At 40.5% G+C, this 20497-nt stretch overlaps 4 protein-coding genes across 9 annotated transcripts in view; 3 read left to right on the top strand and 1 right to left on the bottom strand.

Moving 5' to 3' along the window:
* LOC309480421 (uncharacterized protein) overlaps window positions 1–1495 on the top strand; it is a gene marked incomplete at its 3' end in the record, with an annotated part of 53179 nt that extends 51684 nt beyond the window's left edge. The window contains exons 3-4 of the mRNA XM_082144866.1: window positions 494–1341; window positions 1461–1495. Of these exons, the coding sequence (XP_082000992.1) occupies window positions 494–1341; window positions 1461–1495 (883 nt within the window). The remainder of the gene's footprint in view (window positions 1–493; window positions 1342–1460) is intronic.
* The window catches only part of LOC309492350 (uncharacterized protein), an 86657-nt gene that overhangs the window by 50578 nt on the left and 15582 nt on the right, over window positions 1–20497 (bottom strand). The gene's annotated exons all lie outside the window — the stretch shown is intronic.
* Window positions 1497–14556, top strand: LOC309481160 (uncharacterized protein; the record flags this gene model as incomplete). Its single annotated transcript, XM_082145996.1, has 4 exons — window positions 1497–1711; window positions 9154–10341; window positions 13976–14045; window positions 14321–14556. 3 exons carry the CDS (start codon window positions 1497–1499, stop codon window positions 14025–14027), a joined length of 1455 nt encoding a protein of 484 aa, XP_082002122.1. The 3' UTR covers window positions 14028–14045; window positions 14321–14556.
* LOC309489177 (uncharacterized protein) overlaps window positions 19847–20497 on the top strand; it is a 42083-nt gene continuing 41432 nt past the window's right edge. For all 6 annotated transcript variants that reach the window (XR_014202360.1, XM_082157781.1, XM_082157782.1 and 3 more), the window contains exon 1: window positions 19847–20286. The gene's annotated coding sequence lies outside the window, so the exon portion shown is untranslated. The remainder of the gene's footprint in view (window positions 20287–20497) is intronic.

Raw genomic sequence — 20497 nt, forward strand, 5'->3', positions numbered from 1 at the left:
ATTTTTTGTAGTTGGTCTGCTGCTAGCTTCGTTGTTTGATTCTGTTAAGCTTGGACCCGATAATTGCTGCTTACCGCTATATTTGTTCTTACTGCCAGTTGAATGTGTTTTTAAAGAATATAAGCACATTCAGTATATTTATACCAGGGAAAAGTGAGTATGTTTGATGTAAAGCATTTTCATGTTGAGGACAACTTGGCTTGTGCACATTTCTTGCAGCAGCTTATCGTATGACCGCCATCATTTTCAGATGTGTTTTCTCCATAGAAATGTGTTTTTCACTATTGTAAATGGATATGATTGGTAGATGCTTTTTTGGTTGTTGAATATTTTACGTTGTGTGTTGCTGTGGCTTTGACAAAATCTGATGATTCAGGGTTTTTATAAACTTTTTTTTTTTTTTATATATTTTTTTTTATATCTGAAATATTTGTTATTCATCTCACACCTGAGTCAAATTGTCTGTTGGAAATGACACGTTTGTTTTTGGCAGAACTACCAGAAAGCATCTGGAGGGAAAGGACCGAGAGAACAAGGAGAGTGAAGAACCGAGTGAAGTGAAGGAGGAGAGTGAAGAACTGAGTGAAGTGAAGGAGGAACATCATGTCAAACCTGGAAAAAAATCTTTGAGTTGCTCAAAGACTAAAAAGAAATTTTTAAAGAAAAGAGACAAGAAATCTTTCTCCTGCACTCAGTGTGGGAAGAGTTTCACAACCAAAGGAAGTCTTGAGCGTCACGTTAGGATCCACACTGGAGAAAAGCCCTTCAAATGTGATCAGTGCGGGAAGAGCTTCACATACAAAGAAAACCTTGAGGTTCACATGAAAGTTCATTCTGGAGAAAAGCCGTACACATGCGATCAGTGTGAAAATAGTTTCTCAAGCAAAGGAAACCTTAAGACGCACATGAGAACCCACACTGGAGAGAAGCCGTTCACATGTGATCAGTGCGGGAAGAGCTTCTCACAAAAAACAAATCTTATGGTGCACATGAATGTCCACAGTGGAGAGAAGCCGTTCACGTGTGATCAGTGTGGGATGAGTTTCAGTCAATCAGCATACCTTAAAGGACACATGAGGGTCCACACAGGAGATAAGCCGTTTATGTGTGAACAGTGTGGAAAGAGTTTCCCACACAAATATAGTCTTGTACTTCACAATAGAGTTCATACTGGAGAGAAGCCGTTCGCATGTGATCAATGTAGCAAAACATTTCTTAGTGCATCAGCCCTGAAGGCACACCTGACAGTTCATACGAAGCAGAAGCCACATTCATGCTCTGTGTGTGGAAAGAGTTTTTCACTGCGACACAATTTAAAAGTACATCAGAAAATTCATACTGGTGTGAGAGAGTACATGTGCTTTGAGTGTGGGAAGACTTTTAATACAGCGGACCGTTTAAAACAGCACCAGAGAATTCACACTGGAGAAAAACCTTACATGTGTTCACACTGTGACAAGAGATTCAGTCTGTCAACAAATCTGAAAATGCATGAGATGATCCACACTGGAGAAAAACCTTACAAATGTTCATACTGTGACAAGAGATGCAGTCTGTCAACAAATCTGAAAAAACATGAGAGGATCCACAGCAGAGAGAAGCCACACACTTGTGATCAGTGTGGGAAGAGTTTTGCTTTTAAAAGTCACCTGAAGCTACACCTGAAGATCCATGCAGTGGAGAAACCACATAAACGCAGTCTGAGATTACGGTAAGTAGTTCATCCTTATGTGCTGAGCAACCAAGTCTCTTCTAAGTTAGTTTCCTAACAGCCACGATGAGCGACAAGACATTCACATGAGATTTGTCTGTTCAGACCAATGCTAAGAAATGGCAGTAAATGCACATTCAATCTCTGACAGTAGGTGGCGCTCATGGAAAAGCGGAAAAACAACATAATGCGCACCTTTGTTTCTGACTCCCACTTGTCATGCCTGCTACAGACTGCAATTTCGGCAATTCTCTAAGATCATTACAAATCACACTGTACGACATGGATCTAATAATCTTGGGCACGACATGTATGTAGACTCTACAGTGATGAAACCTATTGAATCGTAGGCTATGACGGAAGTTAGTATAGAATAATTAAATGTCATGAGCATGTGCTAATGGTAAATAGGGCAAGGTAAATCACACAGTAATTGTGTTTTTTATGTGCGCTGAATAAAAGAGGAAGCGAAATGGATAGGGAAAATAGGCCAACTTGGTAAGTCAATTTTGCAAATCGTCGCTGTCGGGCGGAATCCTCGTATCTCCAAAACCATTATTTTTCAGGAAATTAAAACACAACATTTCCCCAAAATCATGTTTCTCCCAATCACGCCCCTCCAGGTGCCACTGTCGCTGCCCACGTGGGCGTTGAAGTCCCCCAGTAGAACGGAGCACTTTCCAGTACCCCTCACAGAGTCTCCAAGAAGGCCGGGTACTCTGCACTGCCGTTTGGCCCATAGGCGCACACGAAAGTTAGACATATCCCCGACCCGAAGGCGAGGGGATTAACCCTCTCGTTCACCGTTGTGAACTCCAACACATGGCGGCTGAGCTAGGGGGCTATAAGCAAACCCACACCAGCCCGCCGCCTCTCACCATGGGCAACTCCAGAGTGGTGAAGAGTCCATCCTCTCTCGAGGAGTGTGGTTCCAGAGCCCAAGCAGTGCGTAGAGGTGATCCCGACTATCTCTAGTTGGTACCTCTCGACCTCACGCACAATCTCAGGCTCTTTCCCCGCCAGAGAGGTGACGTTCCACGTCCCTAAAAGCTAGTTTCCACGTCCAGGGATCGGGCTGTCGAGACCCCCGCCTTCGACTGCTGCCCGATCTACTACGCACCGACCCCTTACGGTCCCTCCCGTAGGTGGTGAGCCCGTGAGAGGACGGCCCCACGTCGCTCTTTCGGGCTGAGCCCGGCCGGACCCCATGGGGGAGGCCCTGCCACCAGGTGCTCGCATACGAGCCCCAACCCCAGGCCTGGCTCCAGGGTGGGGCCCCGGCTGTGCCATGCCGGGCTACGTCACGGTCCTTGATTTTAAAGGGGGGGTGAAATGCTCATTTTCACTCAATCTCCTGTTAATCTTGAGTACCTATAGAGTAGTATTGCATTTAATTTGGGCTTTTTAACCTTGGCTTTTATTGAACTTTTAATTGTTTATTGCCCTTGCTGATATACTGTCACCGACTGCTGCGTTCATACCAGCTATACCTGGCTCTTTTTGCTTCTCTACCTGACTTTCCCGTTTGAGCCAAAATGTGGATCAGCAAGTCGGTAATACTCATGTGGACTGCTGCGCTTCTCCTCACAAGTTCCTCGTCAGCTTTGTTTCAATACTCGACTTCTGAGCTTCTCAAACTCTGCTTCAATCCGACTGCCTCAGCAGTGTTAAAATCGACGCTGCACCCTGGCCCGGAAAACGCTCGCTTACCTCGTCGGAGATATCTTCATCATGGGTCCCGACGGAGTTTCAACATCGATGCCTCCACTTCAATCAACTCCTTCTGGTCCTCATCTCGCCGTCAACCGAGATCATCCAGCAGGAGGGTGGACCAGAGTGTGCTAACCAGTCTACCCAGGTCTGCTAATGCTAGCTCTGTCTCCCACAAGAACAACCTTAGTGATCTCCACTTTGGATTATACAACATCCGATCACTTTCGGGCAAAGGACTTTTTCTCCAGGATTTCATCAATGATCGTAAATATGACTTCTTTAGTCTGACAGAGACTTGGCAGCAGCCAAATAACTTTTCTCAGTTGAATGAAGCAACTCCCCCCGGGTTTGTTTACAGCTGTCAACCCCGCGCTATAGATAATATATCGCGAGAGCTGGAAAGTCTCGCCTGTCTCTGTGCCACTTTTTCAGTCATTTGAGTCTCTTGTCATTAAACTAAATGGTCCATCCCCTATCATTGTAGCCACCGTGTATCGTCCACCTAAGCACAATTCAGAATTCATTAATGAATTTTCAGCTTTTCTTACACTTATATCACCTCTTTCCCCTAATGTTATTCTCCTTGGTGATTTTAACATCCATATTCATAATAACAATAACTACCTCGCAAAATACTTTATATCATGCCTTGATAGTTTTGAATTGCAGCAGTTTATTAATTTCCCCACCCATTCAAAGGGCCATATCTTGGATCTACTTTGCTGCTTTGGTGTCACTCCTTTTAACTGTACTGCATTTGACCTTCCCATCTCTGATCATAAACTTATTTCATTTAATGCTAAGGCGACACTATTCAAAACGAAACTGTCACGTACAATCTCTTTCCGTAACATCAAGTCCATTGACCCAGTAGCTCTAGACTCTGGTATTGTCAATCTTCCCAATATTGACTTCACATCCACCCCTGATGAACTGCTCAGTCACTACGATTGTGGCCTACATCATCTCCTCGATACCCTGGCTCCAATAAAAACACGGACTGTTTCCTTTTCCCAATCTGCACCCTGGTTTACTTCTGAACATCGCCAACTGAAAGCTAGAGGTCGCCAACTGGAACGCCTCTATAGAAAAACAAACAAATGTTTTATACCCATTTACTTTCCTATAAAGATTCTCTTTCCACTGCAAAGTCCAACTACTATACAGATTTAATCAGTTCAGGCTTTGGTAACTCTCAAGCACTTTTTTCACTGGTGCATAAAACACTTTGTCCACCTGATGCTCTACCACTACATTTTTACTCCACTGACTCCTGTAATTCTATTATGACATTTTTTTTCTACTAAAATTGATCGTATACATCAACAGTTACCCCCTCAGATCTCAACCTTCGAGTTATCGTCTGATTTTCAAATATCTTCTTGTCATCTTTTATCTGCCTTTACCCTCCCCTCTGCTGCTGAAATAACCAACCTTGTTCGCAAATCTAAACCATCAACCTGCCAACTTGATCCTCTTCCGACTACATTGGTTAAAACGTGCATTCACTCCCTGACCCCTCTCATAACTGCAATTATCCATTCCTCGCTTATCACTGGTATTGTTACGTCAGCCTTCAAATCAGCGGCAATAACCCCTATCCTTAAGAAACCTGTAGCTGACCCCAGCAACTTTAACAATTTCCGCCCAATTTCCAACCTCCCTTTCCTTTCAAAAATTCTTGAAAAAACAGTTGCTTCTCAGATTCATGACCACCTTACCCACAATAGTCTTTATGAACAGTTCCAATCAGGTTTCCATCCCCTTCATAGCACCGAAACAGCTCTTGTTAAAATAACCAATGACCTCCTCACGGCTGCGGACTCTGGATTACTAACAATCCTTATCCTTCTGGACCTGAGTGCGGCTTTTGACACCATTTCCCACACCATCCTTATTGACCGATTAGCTTCCCTTGGATTATCTGATACACCCTTGCACTGGTTTAAATCATATCTCTCTGGCCGTACTCATTTTGTACAACTTAAAAAATTTCAGATTCCACTCTGCTCCCCTTTCCTCTGGTGTTCCCCAAGGCTCTGTCCTTGGACCCCTTTTGTTCATTATTTACCTTCTCCCTCTTGGCCATATTTTTCGTAAACATAACATCCAGTTCCATTGCTATGCAGATGACACCCAGCTCTACTTATCCACCAAACCTAATACATCCCTTCCTCCCACCTCCCTATCTAATTGCCTTCAGGAAATCAGATCCTGGTTCTCGCTAAACTTTCTCAAGCTTAACAGTGACAAATCTGAACTCCTCCTTATTGGCACCAAATCCATCCTCTCTAAAATAAATTACTTCTCCATCTCTGTCGAAAATTCATCTGTGTTTCCCTCCCCTCAGGTTAAGAGTTTGGGTGTCATCTTAGATAGCACTCTGTCATTTCAGTCCCACATTAATAATATCACTCGGTCAGCATATTTCCATTTACGTAACATCTCTCGCTTACGCCCAACTCTTTCCGCCAACAGTGCTGAAATTCTGGTTCACACCCTGGTCACCTCCCGCCTAGATTATTGCAATTCTCTCCTCTATGGTCTACCTGACAAATCCATCCATAAATTACAAATAGTCCAAAACTCTGCTGCCCGTATCATTACTAGAACCCCCTTCATCAGTCATATAACACCTGTTCTGCAGCAACTTCATTGGCTTCCCTTCAAATATCGCATAATTTATCAAATTCTTCTCCTTACATTTAAAGCTATCCATAATCTTGCCCCCAAGTATCTCACTGAGCTCCTTCATATCAAGATACCCACCCGTTCTCTCAGGTCCTCTTCTTCCATTCAGCTCATCCTTCCACATGCTCGTCTGGTTACCATGGGGTTTAGAGCTTTCAGTCATTCAGCTCCATATCTTTGGAACTCTCTGCCCCACTACATTCAACACTCCACGTCCATAACTACTTTCAAAACTCACTTAAAAACTTATCTTTTTAGACAGGCATACTCTCTTTAACTTTTACATTTGTTTTGACTGTAAGGACCCCACCCTTTCTCCTGTTCTTAATAGTATTATTATTTTATTATATTGCCTGCTTTCGCTGATTCAATGTTAAATGGATTGAGTGTTTTATTGTTGATTTTGTAAGGTGACCTTGAGTGTTGAGAAAGGCGCCTATAAATAAAATGCATTATTATTATTATCCGATTTGATGAGGTAACGTACTGCTTTCGCTCTCTTCTCTCTCTGTCTGGTCTACAAGTGCGCGCGCGCCGGCGGAGAAGTGCCCTTAGGACCCATATAAGGAAATTCCGCCCCATCTTACGTGACACAGACCCATACTCGAAAAAAACTTTCCGAAACTTGTGACAAACCGGAAGGACAATTTTTGGCACAGAAATACTCCTTCAAACGTACAATTTAATTTTTGAAACTTTGTCCATGTTTAGCATGGGAATCCAACTCTTTAACAGTGTAAAAAACTCAGTATGCATGAAATAGCATTTCACTCCCCCCCCCCTTTACCTTAATCATAAAAGGTTTCTGAACCGCTCTTAGTCTGACTCGTCACCTAGGACGTGTTTACCTTGGGAGACCCTACCAGGGGCATATAGCCCCAGACAACATAGCTCCTAGGGTCCTTCGGGTACTCAAACCCCTCCACCATGGTAAGGTGGAAGTTCAAAGAGGGGGCTTTTAGAATTAAAATTTAGTATTAGCCTGTTTTTGGTCAGAAGACTGCGACAACGGCCGTCTTTGAACCTCTCTCACTCTATGACATTGCACCACGCTTTAGAAGCCACGACCACAGAAACCGCCAGGATTAGTCATCTTTCGTCTGATACTGTTCAAAATCCTACAATGTGTACCGGGCATTACGGAGAACATCAAACAGTATTTTAATTTCTACAAACAGCCATTCGTATTTTCTATTTGTTATGGTGCTTATCAAAAATAAAGAGCTAGAAGGGATGCTTCCAGATTATTTCAGCTTAGGTTTTTACGCATACACAAGGGTTCGCGCACAGTGTGCATGACACAATTTTCATCTCTAGAATAGTATGCGCTCTCCTTGATTTCACCTTGCCATTCAGGTTGCACATGCCTGTTAAATTTGTTTTCCAGCACTGGCCTGCTAGCGGCGTCAAAAGCTGACTGTACTTGCCTCTCTTCAGCTCAGTCTCAGATAAAAAGCTGCGCTTGAAAACATTAGAAGGGACTAAAGGCAACTGTCAACTAAATTGGGGTTTCTGGGCCTGCGTGTGAGTAATCATCTGTCTATATCAGCAGGTATCAAGAGTCTGTTCATCATTCAAAGAGGGAAACCACAACTACGACTGCAGATATACAAACCGTAAACTCAGTAGCATTTGCTTACTATTTTGAATAGTAATCACGCTGATCACTTTCTTCATTATTATGAACATATTTGTGCATTCAAATGCTCAGGTAAAATGAAGTAAAATAAGTCTTCTGTCTGTAACTTCTTTGCTCGTTTTTATTCTTGTGCATTGACTCGTTCGCTAAGCTGAACAGTAGGGCTAAATGATTGATCGCAATTAACCCGAAACCGTTCTTGGCACGATTATCAAATCGCAAAGGCTGCATTTTTTTTTTATGCGCAGATTGTCAGTGAAGCACGGCTTTGAGATGTTGTTATATTTGGAGCGGCATGCCGAGTCAAATGATATACAATTTTCCCATCGGCCATTTTGGTTCATCGGCACGATGCCCTGATGCCCTGAAAGAGTCTGAGAAGTTTCGAACCAGCGCCACCTAGTGGTAAAATCTAATATTCACATGCTTAACTTTGGATTCGGTTGACTTATTTTCACGGGAGTCATCTCCATATTCATGAATCCTTGCAGAGTCCAATGATACCAAACATGCAATGTTGTTGCATGATACCAAACATGATACCAAACATGCAACAACTTTCGAGAATATCTTTAAATCCGTTAGTCTGATCAAGGCGAAACCACTGTAGGAAAATTGAAAACATAGTTTGTTGACTAAATGCTAATGGACAAATTGCATATTTTTGCCACTTACTATAAAATTTTGACAAGTCAGGTTTGGGTAATTTTTTATGTGTTCATACATATAAATGTCTATAACTTTTAAAAGAAATGAGATTTTCACCAAATTTCACACACTTATGTATGTGGGCCCTCTGAGGACATACAACAAAAAGTGGTGGAACACTGCCACTCTGTGTCGGTATAATTAAACAAAAAAATTTATTAAAATCATTAAAAAAAAATTAACTTTAGGCCCTAATTAAAGCACCGTCTGTGTGATTGACTTCAAAATTGCCATACAGTGTCTTTGTCTCAGTTGTTAACATACAAATCGTGTACCTTGAAAAACATGGCCGTCACTTTCTTAAAAATACTAATAATTTGAAAATTAAAAAAATTGACAGTGCACTTTGTAGACTGAACACCATTCTAATAATACTCATCTGAGTGAGTATTAATTGTAATACCACATCAGAGTAAACAACACAGGCATCTGTTCAGCATCCAGGAAAAAACCTGAGTGTGTTTGATGTGAAGCATTTTCATGTTGAGGACAACTTGGCTTGTGCACATTTCCTGCAGCAGCTCACCGTGTGACCTCGATTATTTTCAGATGTGTTTTCTCCATAGAAATGTGTTGTTGTTTTTAATGGCTTCAAAAAAATCTGAGTTATGATTTATGCGATTACTCTGAAATATTTGTTATTCATCTCACACCATGTCTGTTGGAAATGACACTTCTTTGTTTTTGGCAGAACTACCAGAAAGCATCTGGAGGGAAAGGACCAAGAGAACGAGGAGAGTGAAGAACTGAGTGAAGTTAAGGAGGAACATCATGTCAAACCTGGAGAAAAATCTTTGAGTCGCTCAAAGACTAAAAAGTCATTTTTAAAGAAAAGAGACAAGAAATCTTTCACCTGCACTCAGTGTGGAAAGAGTCTCAGAACCAAACGAGGTCTTGAGTGTCACGTTAGGATCCACACTGGAGAGAAGCCCTTCAAATGTGATCAGTGCGGGAAGAGCTTCACAAACAAAGAAAACCTTGAGGTTCACATGAGAGTTCATTCTGGAGAAAAGCCGTATGCATGCGATCAGTGTGAAAATAGTTTCTCAAGCAAAGGAAACCTTAAGAAGCACATGAGAACCCACACTGGAGAGAAGCCGTTCACATGTGATCAGTGCGGGAAGAGATTCTCACAAAAAGCAAATCTTATGGTGCACATGAATATCCACAGTGGAGAGAAGCCGTTCACGTGTGATCAGTGCGGGATGAGTTTCAGTCAATCAGCATACCTTAAAGGACACATGAGGGTCCACACAGGAGAGAAGCCGTTTATGTGTGAACAGTGTGGAAAGAGTTTCCCACAAAAATATAGTCTTGTACTTCACAATAGAGTTCATACTGGAGAGAAGCCGTTCTCATGTGATCAATGTAGCAAAACATTTCTTAGTGCATCAGCCCTGAAGGCACACCTGACAGTTCATACGAAGGAGAAGCCGCATTCATGTTCTGTGTGTGGAAAGAGTTTTTCACTGCAGCACAATTTAAAAGTACATCAGAAAACTCACACTGGTGTGAGAGAGTACATGTGCTTTGAGTGTGGGAAGACTTTTAATACAGCAAACTGCTTAAAACTGCACCAGAGAATTCACACTGGAGAAAAACCTTACAAGTGTTCACACTGTGACAAGAGATTCAGTCTGTCAACAAATCTGAAAATGCATGAGATGATCCACACTGGAGAAAAACCTTACAAATGTTCACACTGTGACAAGAGATGCAGTCACTCAACAAATCTGAAAAAACATGAGAGGATCCACAGCAGAGAGAAGCCACACACGTGTGATCAGTGTGGGAAGAGTTTTGCTTTTAAAAGTCACCTAAAGCTACACCTGAAGATCCATGCAGTGGAGAAAACACATAAATGCAGTCTGAGATTACGGTAAGTAGTTCATCCTTATGCGCTGAGCAACCAAGTCTCTTCTAAGTTAGTTTCCTAACAGCCACGATGAGCGATGAGACATTCACATGAGATTTGTCTGTTCAGACCAATGCTAAGAAATGGCAGTAAATGCACATTCAATCTCTGACAGTAGGTGGCACTCATGAAAAAGCGTAAAAACAACAGCGCTGCGCAACTTTGTTTCTGACACCCACTTGTCATGCCTGCTACAGACTGTGTAATTTTGGCAATTCCCTAAGATCATTACAAATCACACTGTACGACATGGATCTAATAAACTCGGGTACGACATGAGCACATTTCATACACTATGGCAATTCATAGTGCTTAACATAGAAATATGAAAGTGCATTCATATTTTGCAGCAGTGTAACTGCTTAGAAGCAGATCTCCTAGAAGTGGTAAATTCCTCACTTCTCTATGGGACTCTTCCAAAGTCCCTATAAACTGCAGTTGTCAAGCCCCTCCTGAAAAAGATCTGGATAGCAACATATTGAGCAGTTACAGACCGATATCAATTCTTCCTTTCATAGGCGAGTTCATTGAAACAGTTCTTAAGCTCTAATGGATACAATTTTCAATCTGGTTTCCCACCGCACCACAGCACAGAGACAGATGGGACGGTAACTGTTGTGAATGTCTGGGTCCAAACCAGGTTTTTTTCAATATGGGGGTGATGGCAGCAAGCATGAGAGGGGAGGGGATAATACCAGAGGCCAGAGAGGAGATATTTATGTTGGTGATGAGGGGAGGCAAACCTTGGTAAGAAATGTGGGGATTGTATTGAGCAGAGATGATTGAGGGCTTCAGGCTGGAGATTATGGTAGATACATCTGTTTCAGTGATTGGAGTGAATGAAGAGAGAGAGTGGGATGGAGGGGAGGGTGGTGGAGGTCCAGGCGTTGGGTAGGGGGTGCTATGGGCTAGTTGATTATGGATGTTGTCGATCTTGGTTTTGAAGAAGGAAAGGAAAAAATCACACTTAGAGGTGGTGAAGGAGTTGGAGATTGTGTCCATGGGTTTCAGAAGTTTGTTGATTGTGGAGAAGAGGGTCTTGGGACTGTTGGAGCCAGATTGGATGACAGAGGAGTAGTGGGAGGAGCGGGCAGAGTTGAGGGTGTCTTTGTATTGTTGTCTGTGAAGTTTGTAGGCTTCCAGGTGGACAGTAAGACCAGCTGTTCCAGTTGTTGGCATTTGGCTTTGAGGAGGCTGAGTTGGTTAGTGTACCAAGGGGCAGAGTGTGTGAAGGAGACATATTTGGTTTTAAGGGGGGGCGATGGTATTGCGACTTAGTAGGGAGAGGTTATTATGTGAGTGTAGGAGACCATAAGTCTGAGTGGACATCCATGACATGTGGAGTCCCTCAAGGCTCAATTCTTGCGCCACTCCTGTTCAACCTGTATATGCTCCCAATGAGCCAAATAATGAGAGAGAACCAAATCTCCTACCACAGCTATGCAGACGACACACAGATCTACATAGCCCTATCGCCTAACAACTTCAGCCCCATTGACTCCCTGTGCTAAAGCATTGATGAAGTCAACGGTTGGATGTGCCAAAACTTTCTTCAGTTAAACAAAGACAAAACTGAAGTTGAATTCTCAAGGTGAATGCATACCTTCACTCTAGGGGTCAAACAACTAAAAGGAATCTTGGTGTGACACTAGAGTCAGACCTTAGTTTCAGTAGTCATGTCAAAGCAATAACTAAATCAGCAAACTATCATCTGAAAAATATTGCAAGAATTAGATGCTTTGTCAGAAAAGGGTGGTTTGCCCGCTTCAGGTTGGTGGAGAGCTCCTGCCTCAAGTGGAGGAGTTCAAGTATCTTGGGGTCTTGTTCACGAGTGAGGGAAGGATTGAACGGCAGATTGACAGGCGGATCGGTGCAGCTTCTGCAGTAATGCGGTCCCTGTACCAGTCTGTCGTGGTGAAGAAGGAGCTGAGCCGCAAGGCGAAGCTCTCGATTTACCAGTCAATCTACGTTCCTACTCTCACCTATGGTCATGAGCTGTGGGTCATGACCGAAAGGACAAGATCCCGGATACAGGCGGCCGAAATGAGCTTTCTCCGCAGGGTGGCTGGGCGATCCCTTAGAGATAGGGTGAGAAGCTCAGAGTAGAGCCGCTGCTCCTCCACATCGAGAGGGGTCAGTTGAGGTGGCTCCCTTCCCGGGAAGGCATTCCGGGCATGTCCCACCGGGAGGAGACCCCGGGGAAGACCTAGGACACGCTGGAGAGACTATGTCTCCCGGCTGGCCTGGGAACGCCTCTGTGTCCCCCCGGAAGACCTGGAGGAAGTGTCTAGGGAGAGGGAAGTCTGGGCATCCCTGCTTAGACTGCTGCCCCCGCGACCCGGCCCCGGATAAGCGGTAGAAGATGGATGGATGGATGGATGGATGGATGGATGGATGCTTTGTTTCAAGACAATGAATATACACCTAATATCATTAGGATCACATCAACTAGAAATACCAAGGGTTCACTCTAAGCATGGTGAGTCCGCTTTTAGCTACTATGCCAGCCGCAGCTGGAACCAGCTTCCAGAGGAGATCAGATGTGCTCCTACAGTAGTCACTTTCAAATCCGAACTCACAACACATCTATTTAGCTGTATGTTTACTGAATGAGTACTGTGCCACTGTGCAGCCGACTGATGATTCTAAACTCAAATGGCACTGAAACTTGGGTAAGAGACAAACATAAATTACTAAATTGGAGAAATTAAGAGATGAAACCAAGAGATGACCTGGGTCTGTGGTGGAGAGTTTGATGTGTAATTAAACTCGAGGTTCTGTAGGGTGCGGACTGGATCGACTCCATTCCTAGAGCTTCCGAACAAATAGTTTTTTTGGGGTGCGGACTGATGGGGCAGTGATCCCGAGGATACCCCGTGAGTCAGTCCTAGAGCTCCTCCTGTCCGATTTTAGGGGAAAATCCGGTCCATAGGAGACATCCAATAGATTTCTTAGGCGCGCCGAATAAACACCACAGACACAGTTATTTTATTTGTATTCCTTTCTATGTAAAGTACTTTGAATTGCCAGTGTATGAAATGTACTATATACATAAACTTGCCTTACCTTGCCTTGTCTAGAAAGGAATAAAAATAGTCACAAAATAATAGTAAGGAAAATTAAAACAGTTATTCACAATGCTTTACATAGAAAGGAATTCAAATAACCAAACTATGGCAATTCAAAGTGCTTTGCATAGAAAATAAACACAAAATAAAGGAAGGGGAATTAAAAACGGTTATAAAAGGAATTAAAAGTGATAAATGAAATGAATTAGAGTAAAATGAATTAAAGTAGTAAAAAGATGATACATAGAATAAACTTCTCATCTGACAAAACACCAGTGCATCTTATTTTACTATAGTTTGGTTTCAGATGCTGCATTTGTGTGTGGATGAACGGCCAAACTGCATAGAAAAATCTGCGGTTTTGAAAATACGGTTTTGATCATAAAAAAACAATCAAGATTTTTATTTTTGCTGTGACTTTGATAAAACCTGATGAATCAATATCTTTTTGTTTTTTACATGTGATTAGTCTGAAACATTTATTACTCGCATCATATCTATTGGAAATGAAACTTGTTTGTTTTTGGCAGAACTGAAGGAGAGGACAGAGAGAATGCCAGTGATCCAGAACCTGCAGAATGACACTGAAGAACAAAGAAGGTTGGTGATTAAATTCTCCAGAGAATGTTTCAACATTTTTGTTTGACCAGCTTGAAGCATACACTGAACCAAACTATTTAAAATATTGAGCAAGCAAATTGGTTTCGGAAGCAGCAGCGGCCAATCAGTTTGTGCCGTGTAGTAAACGATGCAATTTCTTTCAGATTACGTCAAGTCTGTATCATCTAGAGTTTCATGACCAAACTAGTGATTTATAATTTTATTTCACGTTTGTCTCTCATTTGAAATCTCACATGATTGAATGTTTCTTTTAGACCTGATGGACGTGAACAAGAAAGGAAAAGTCTGAAGGTTCACATGAGAGTTCACACCAGAAAAAAATCACATGAAGATCCACAGTGGAGAGAAACTTTAATGTTAAGTTAACATGTGATCATGAGATGAGTTTCACTCGTGCCTTCGTTCTGAAATCACATCTGTTTTCTCATTCTGAAGAGGAGCACCAGAAAAATTACACTGGAAAAAAAACTTTCATGTTCAGGGAGCTGAAAAGGAGGCCGTAACAAGAATCTGAAATTAATTTGATCTCGTTCATTGTTTGAGATGTCATTTTTGTACTTCAAGTAATAATTGATTAAAATAACCATTTTATCAACAGCTTATTGTTATTGTCCAATTTTATTTGCATCAGGAATATTTATTTGCATATCAAGGAATAAGTTCCCAGCAGACACAGAATGATCCCCTAACATTAGTATTTGGTTCCTGTTCGGTTATTGTTTTAGGAACTAAATAATGTGTTAGGAATGTTCTTTTTTTTTTTTACAACAATAAAATAACTAGGGATGGGCAAGAGTACTCGTTCGTGACAGCGATGGGCGATCTTGAAAACGATGTTCAGACCTGACCTGAACAGATATGTCTATTTTTCTGATTGGTTATTGCAGAATTTGGGGCGGTACCTGAGATCTGATTGGTTGGTGTTCAGCATGCCTTCCAGACCAGCGAAATAAAGTGTGTAGCAAATTAGCTGTCAAAAAATATTAATAACCAATCATAACTTATTGATTATGAATATTTGGATCAGTTAATAGAATTAACTTAATGTAGTAAAATGTATATTACAATCAATAAACCTGTTTGTGCCGTGAACACTCAGTGTTTATTAATTCAAATAAATGTGCATTTCCGGGTTATGGGAAATTTCTTTTTTTACTGCACAGTGCTACTCAAAGCCTGTAGTCAAAATCTATGATTAGGGACTCCAGTATATATGAGCTTGACACATGTACAACTTTACGTGTGACATGAACAAGACTTTATTAACTAGACTAAACATTTAAACTACTCTAACATACACATACATACATGCATACAGTTTACCAAGGGACAGAGAGCCGAAGCAGAATACAGGAAAGCAAGAAGTTATACTATTGTTTGAAATTCAGCAGATCAACAGCCTTGAGCAAACCATCAGTTTAGTTCTAACACACCCTTCTTTAAAAGGGGTAAGGATACTTAATGTATCAAATAATGAGACTAAGTTTGATACTTGCATGTCTCGCCCATTTGAATTAATCTGTCCTAATGCAGTTTGTTGAGGCTCCAGTTGATCTTTGCTGATGTGGTCTTGATGAGAGAGAACCAGTGGGAGTCAGAGGATCTTTGGTGAATGGAAAGACAAGGCCACAGCCTGGCACAAGCTTGGGGGTCCTTAGAAAACTTCTAGTTCAGCATCATCTTCACATCAGGAAAGTTCGCAGCAAATTCTCAGAGAAGGATCTTGTGATCAGTGATTTTTAAAGCATGAAGATGTCACACCATCTGGATGGCTGTGAGCCAATAACAAGTTTTCCCCTTCGAGGGAACTTTTTACGACCCTTTGTGTTCTAGCAGGGCATTTGAATATGTAATTTGATTGGGTGGTTAAGAAAATAATCTTCAGGATTCTTATAATACTAATGCGTCACAAAGTTAGCAAAATGTAATGTAAATTAACAAATGGGGGACAAAGATGGGAGTTTATAGAGACTAAACATGATTTTGGTTATCCATAGTATGCAAGTCTTAAACATTAACCCAGAAGAGTAAAAAAAAAAAAAGAGAATGAATACATAGACCAAACCACATAAAAGGAAAATCATGAGATTGGAAAATAAGATACATGTTTATACATTTCTCAAGTGGTTATATATAGAATATATAGGATTAACGGTTTATTTCTCCTTCTCAGCATTTTGGGGGTTGTAAAAAAAAGTCTTATCAGTCTTAATACGTCCTGTAACAGGACACCAGGTTCTGCCAGTGTGTTAGCTTCACTTGGGATGTTAGTTTTGGGGAAAGTTTCATAGACCTTTGTTGGAAGAGTGAGTTTGCTGGATTATTTATTAAATATAATGAATAATCTGTGTGTCTGATTGGTCCAGCTGCTACAAATGAAACTAGATTTGAAAGGCAGGGATGCCTGGAATCACTTTGATCATGAAATAGACTCTAGAGGGTGATTCGAGTCTCTGTGAGACACATATTCAATAAAAGTCAAGTCATCTTCATTTATATAGCTTTTTTAACAATGTAGATTGTTCCAAAGTGGCTTTACAGAGATACAAGGATAGTTTAAGGCGAGACACTACAGGTGAATAGGGTAAATTTATTAACAGATATCACCATGAAACTTTCCCAGTTGATATTACCTACATTAAGATGAGAAAAAAATGTATTACAAGTTTTCTGTAATTTAATGTTTAAATATGCAAATTAGGCAATATCTAATTAAATATGCGCTAATTTGCATATATATATATAAAAAAAACTAAAACTAAATCTGAGTATTGGATAAAGCCAGGTTAAAAAAATATTTTTTCATTGTGTTCACATATTAGATGGGGAAAAAAAGGGATATATTTAGATACTTAGTATCGTTATGGGAGTTATGTTAGAGAATCAGTTTAAATGTCCTAATTGTGAAATATCCTGTTTACAGGAGAAGTTTGAATCACTTGATACAAACTTGCCCTGTGATAATATTTTATAGTTTTAATGTCATTTCTTGCAGTGCTAGAAGCATGTTGCAAGCTTGCTTTGCAACCACAGTGTTTGTGGTTTCCTTGAGCTCTCTGAATAGGTTCAGAGGAACAACAAGAAGAAAGAAAGAGGCCTCCTCACGGTTAGTGATGAGGCGAGAAATGGGCTGTGGTTTTAACACCGGCAGGCCAAGAAACGGTCAAAATGTATATTAAGCTCTTTAGCGTAGGTGGCACATATGAGATATACACATGTATGTCTATTGCATAATAGCCTTAAAACTGTGGAATATTCCAGGCCAGTTATTTTACCTTTTAAATAATTGCTTCATTGTAAGGGACAGCCCTAAACGCTCAAGACGGCCCCAATCAAACCATATAAAAGGTTTTGTTTTCCGTTGCTCGGGGCCACATTTCGAGGTGAAGACCTATACGCATTTCTGTTATTTTTTCCTCTTTGAATTTATTGTCTTTGTATTGTTCTGAAACCTTTTTTTTTTTAAATAAAACTAAACCAATTTTTGGTGATTCGAAAAACTTTTAAAATAAGTCTCAGAGTGATTTTTTTTCCCCTAGAGGTATCTTTACTTTGTTGTAGTTTAGATATTAATCCTAAGCAAAAGACCCAGGACTGAACTGGATTGGACACCGCCGAGGACCCTGAGACAATTTATAGCATCTTTAACCGGAGTCTCCGATTGTAATAGGTTATGGGCAGGGCCAGATTAACTATTAACTATTTAACTATTTCCTGTGCCCTGGGCAACAAGACTCAAGGCCCCCCGTAGTTAGGGGGGTTCGGGGGCATGCTCCCCTGAGAAAATGTGTATTTCTCTGACCTACATATGTGCAATTTAGGACTTTTGAAGGCCAAAAAATTATAAGAAATACATTTAAAACCTTGTCATTAGATTATTTGTCAAAACCTGCTCTCTCCTCCTGTCTTCTAATCCTGCCCTATTTCTTCCCCTCCTAAAGCTGAACTTTGACTGATAGTCTTTTCATTTCCGTCTGTGTCAGTGACGAAAGTAAACATAGTCTCAACTGATATTTATACATTTTATGAATCATTTTCTTAGACAAGTTAATTTACTCAAGGCTACCTGTAGCCTAAGTCAGTATTGCCATTAGGAACCTTCTGCAAGCTTTGGAATCTGAAAACGTCTGTTTTTAAATGTTAAAAGTAATTTGAAATAATACAAATTAAAGGCTATACGTTTACCGCAGTTGGTGTAATTGGCAGACGTTCCCTTAAGCATCGTGCGCTGTGGAAACGCGTCAAAGCATTCTCAGGTATAATTATGCAGCATTAATGCACGAATGATTTTGAATTAATATTTCATGTCGATATACAATGGTCACATATGTTAAAACTAATCTTGCTATTGATATCTTTGTTAGACTATATCGACAGAACAAATGCCGATCTGGGCTTTGAATTGAATATGTTCACATCGTCATAAACTTAGCCTATCTGTTAGTTTTCTTTTCAAACAACAAAAGTGTCAAGTTGTTACAGCGTCCCGTCATCTTTGTCAAGATGTTTTTTTCTTTATTAAATGCATCATAGATAGCGGTTAAGCCATTTTTGTAATGACATAAAAAGGGTGCTGCTAAAATCCGAATATTTGCGCAAAGAAGAAAATTACTAGCCTACTGGGTGCTGGCATGACTGAAGAGACGAATTAGCATGTTCTTGTTAATATTATTAGGATAGAGTTTTAATGCATGAAAAAAAAAATCACATTTACAATAGGCTAATTATTGAAGAATTGTTTAACGTTGGAAAATTGTATTATCAAAAAAAAAAAAGTATTTGCCTGGATCTGACTGACCTCCGCCCCTGTCAGGGCTCCTTAGATGTCATGTGCCCCTGGGCAAGTGACCAGTTGCCCTAATGGTTAATCCGGCCCTGGTTATGGGAATGATGTAGAAGGACTCAGATGTTACAGTGGTATAGAAACACAACAATGTAGATATCTTGAATTAACATTCTGACTAGTCAAAACTCATTTTTAGATATCTTAAACGTACATGCAAATCATGATGCAAATACACCTTTGCTAAGCCCCACCTTAAACATTTTATTAACCAATCCTACCTTGGAAACTGTTGTCTTCCACCATTTTGTCTAGGAATTGTATAATAAAGCTCCTGCGTCTTTGGGTCATTTAAATCTGCTTTATACAGAAGTACTTCAAAAGTATGAAAATAAAAAGTATCTGGGGCACATGTAAAAGCGACATAAAATGCAGAAAAGATTTAAGAAGGTTTTTGTCCAATTCTACATCTTAAAGAAGAATGATTTTGAGATGTGCATGCTGTGGATTAAATTGTGTTAGCCTTTATTCCCAAAACAAACACATTTAACATTAGTAAGCATTTGTAGTGGCCTCATGTCTGGTGCAACATTTGCTATAATTTTAAAATAACTTTATAGCCTATATTTTATAAATTCTTATCTTTTTAAAATCAGCCTTCACCTTTTCTAATTGGGTCTGCCTTGATTCTGGAGCACTATTCTTGTCCAGCACACGTTTATTTGTACTATTTTTCATGTATTTGGTGTATAATTCCATTGTTCTTCACTCTTGTCTTTTCAAAATATTTAATAAATAAATTCAGGCGAGGAGTGATTTGTGATTCTCTTACATATCTCAAAGGTGCTGAGTAAATCTCTTCTCAGGTCACATAACAGCAAATTCGACTAGGAGCAGGGACAATTCAGATATCTTAAAATATAATTGTGACTAGTCGAAACTGAATTAGACATATCTATAATTGAGTATATACATACATCAATTGAATATATTGCAGGGAATTATTTGAATTTTGAAAGATATTATGAACCTACAAATGCACTTCCAGATACACACACACGCACACACTTACACAGAGGCCCGAAGTGCAGAAGACGGAAAGGACGGAAGAATGCCCATATATGGGGAACAATGTCGACACCAGAAGCCTCCTTGACTGAGGCAATAGAAGGTTGAGGTTACATGATTTAGTTCCTCTGGAAAACCCCCAAGAAATTGCATAGGAACAATGTAACCCAGTTCTGCTTCTTGACTGTTAGTTGTTGCATTTTTTATTTAGATGTCGTGTGCATCCCTGGGGAGAAATGAGCTCTCTTCCAGTTCAGTTTATTAACAGAAATTCTTTTTGCTTAAATTGCTCTGCTGTATTATCTTAACTTGAATAGCTCGAATGAGGACTAGTTATTTTGTTTATCTATTGCTTGAACTGCTTACAAGGTAAATAGCCTGTGTAATTTTCCACTCATACAGGACTGCCCTGTTGAGATTGGATAAGCTGAAGTAGTATAACCTGTAACCTTTTGATGATTTGCTACAAATATGAATCATTGTGTAACCAGTATTTTTATATTTTGTTCAAATACATTTTTATTTTATAAAGACAAACACTGTGGAGTCAGGCTCTGACCAGGGGTTTAGTTACCATTTA

Source organism: Leuciscus leuciscus (assembly GCF_965113295.1).
Source record: "Leuciscus leuciscus genome assembly, chromosome: 1".
Classification (NCBI taxonomy): Eukaryota; Metazoa; Chordata; class Actinopteri; order Cypriniformes; family Leuciscidae; genus Leuciscus; species Leuciscus leuciscus.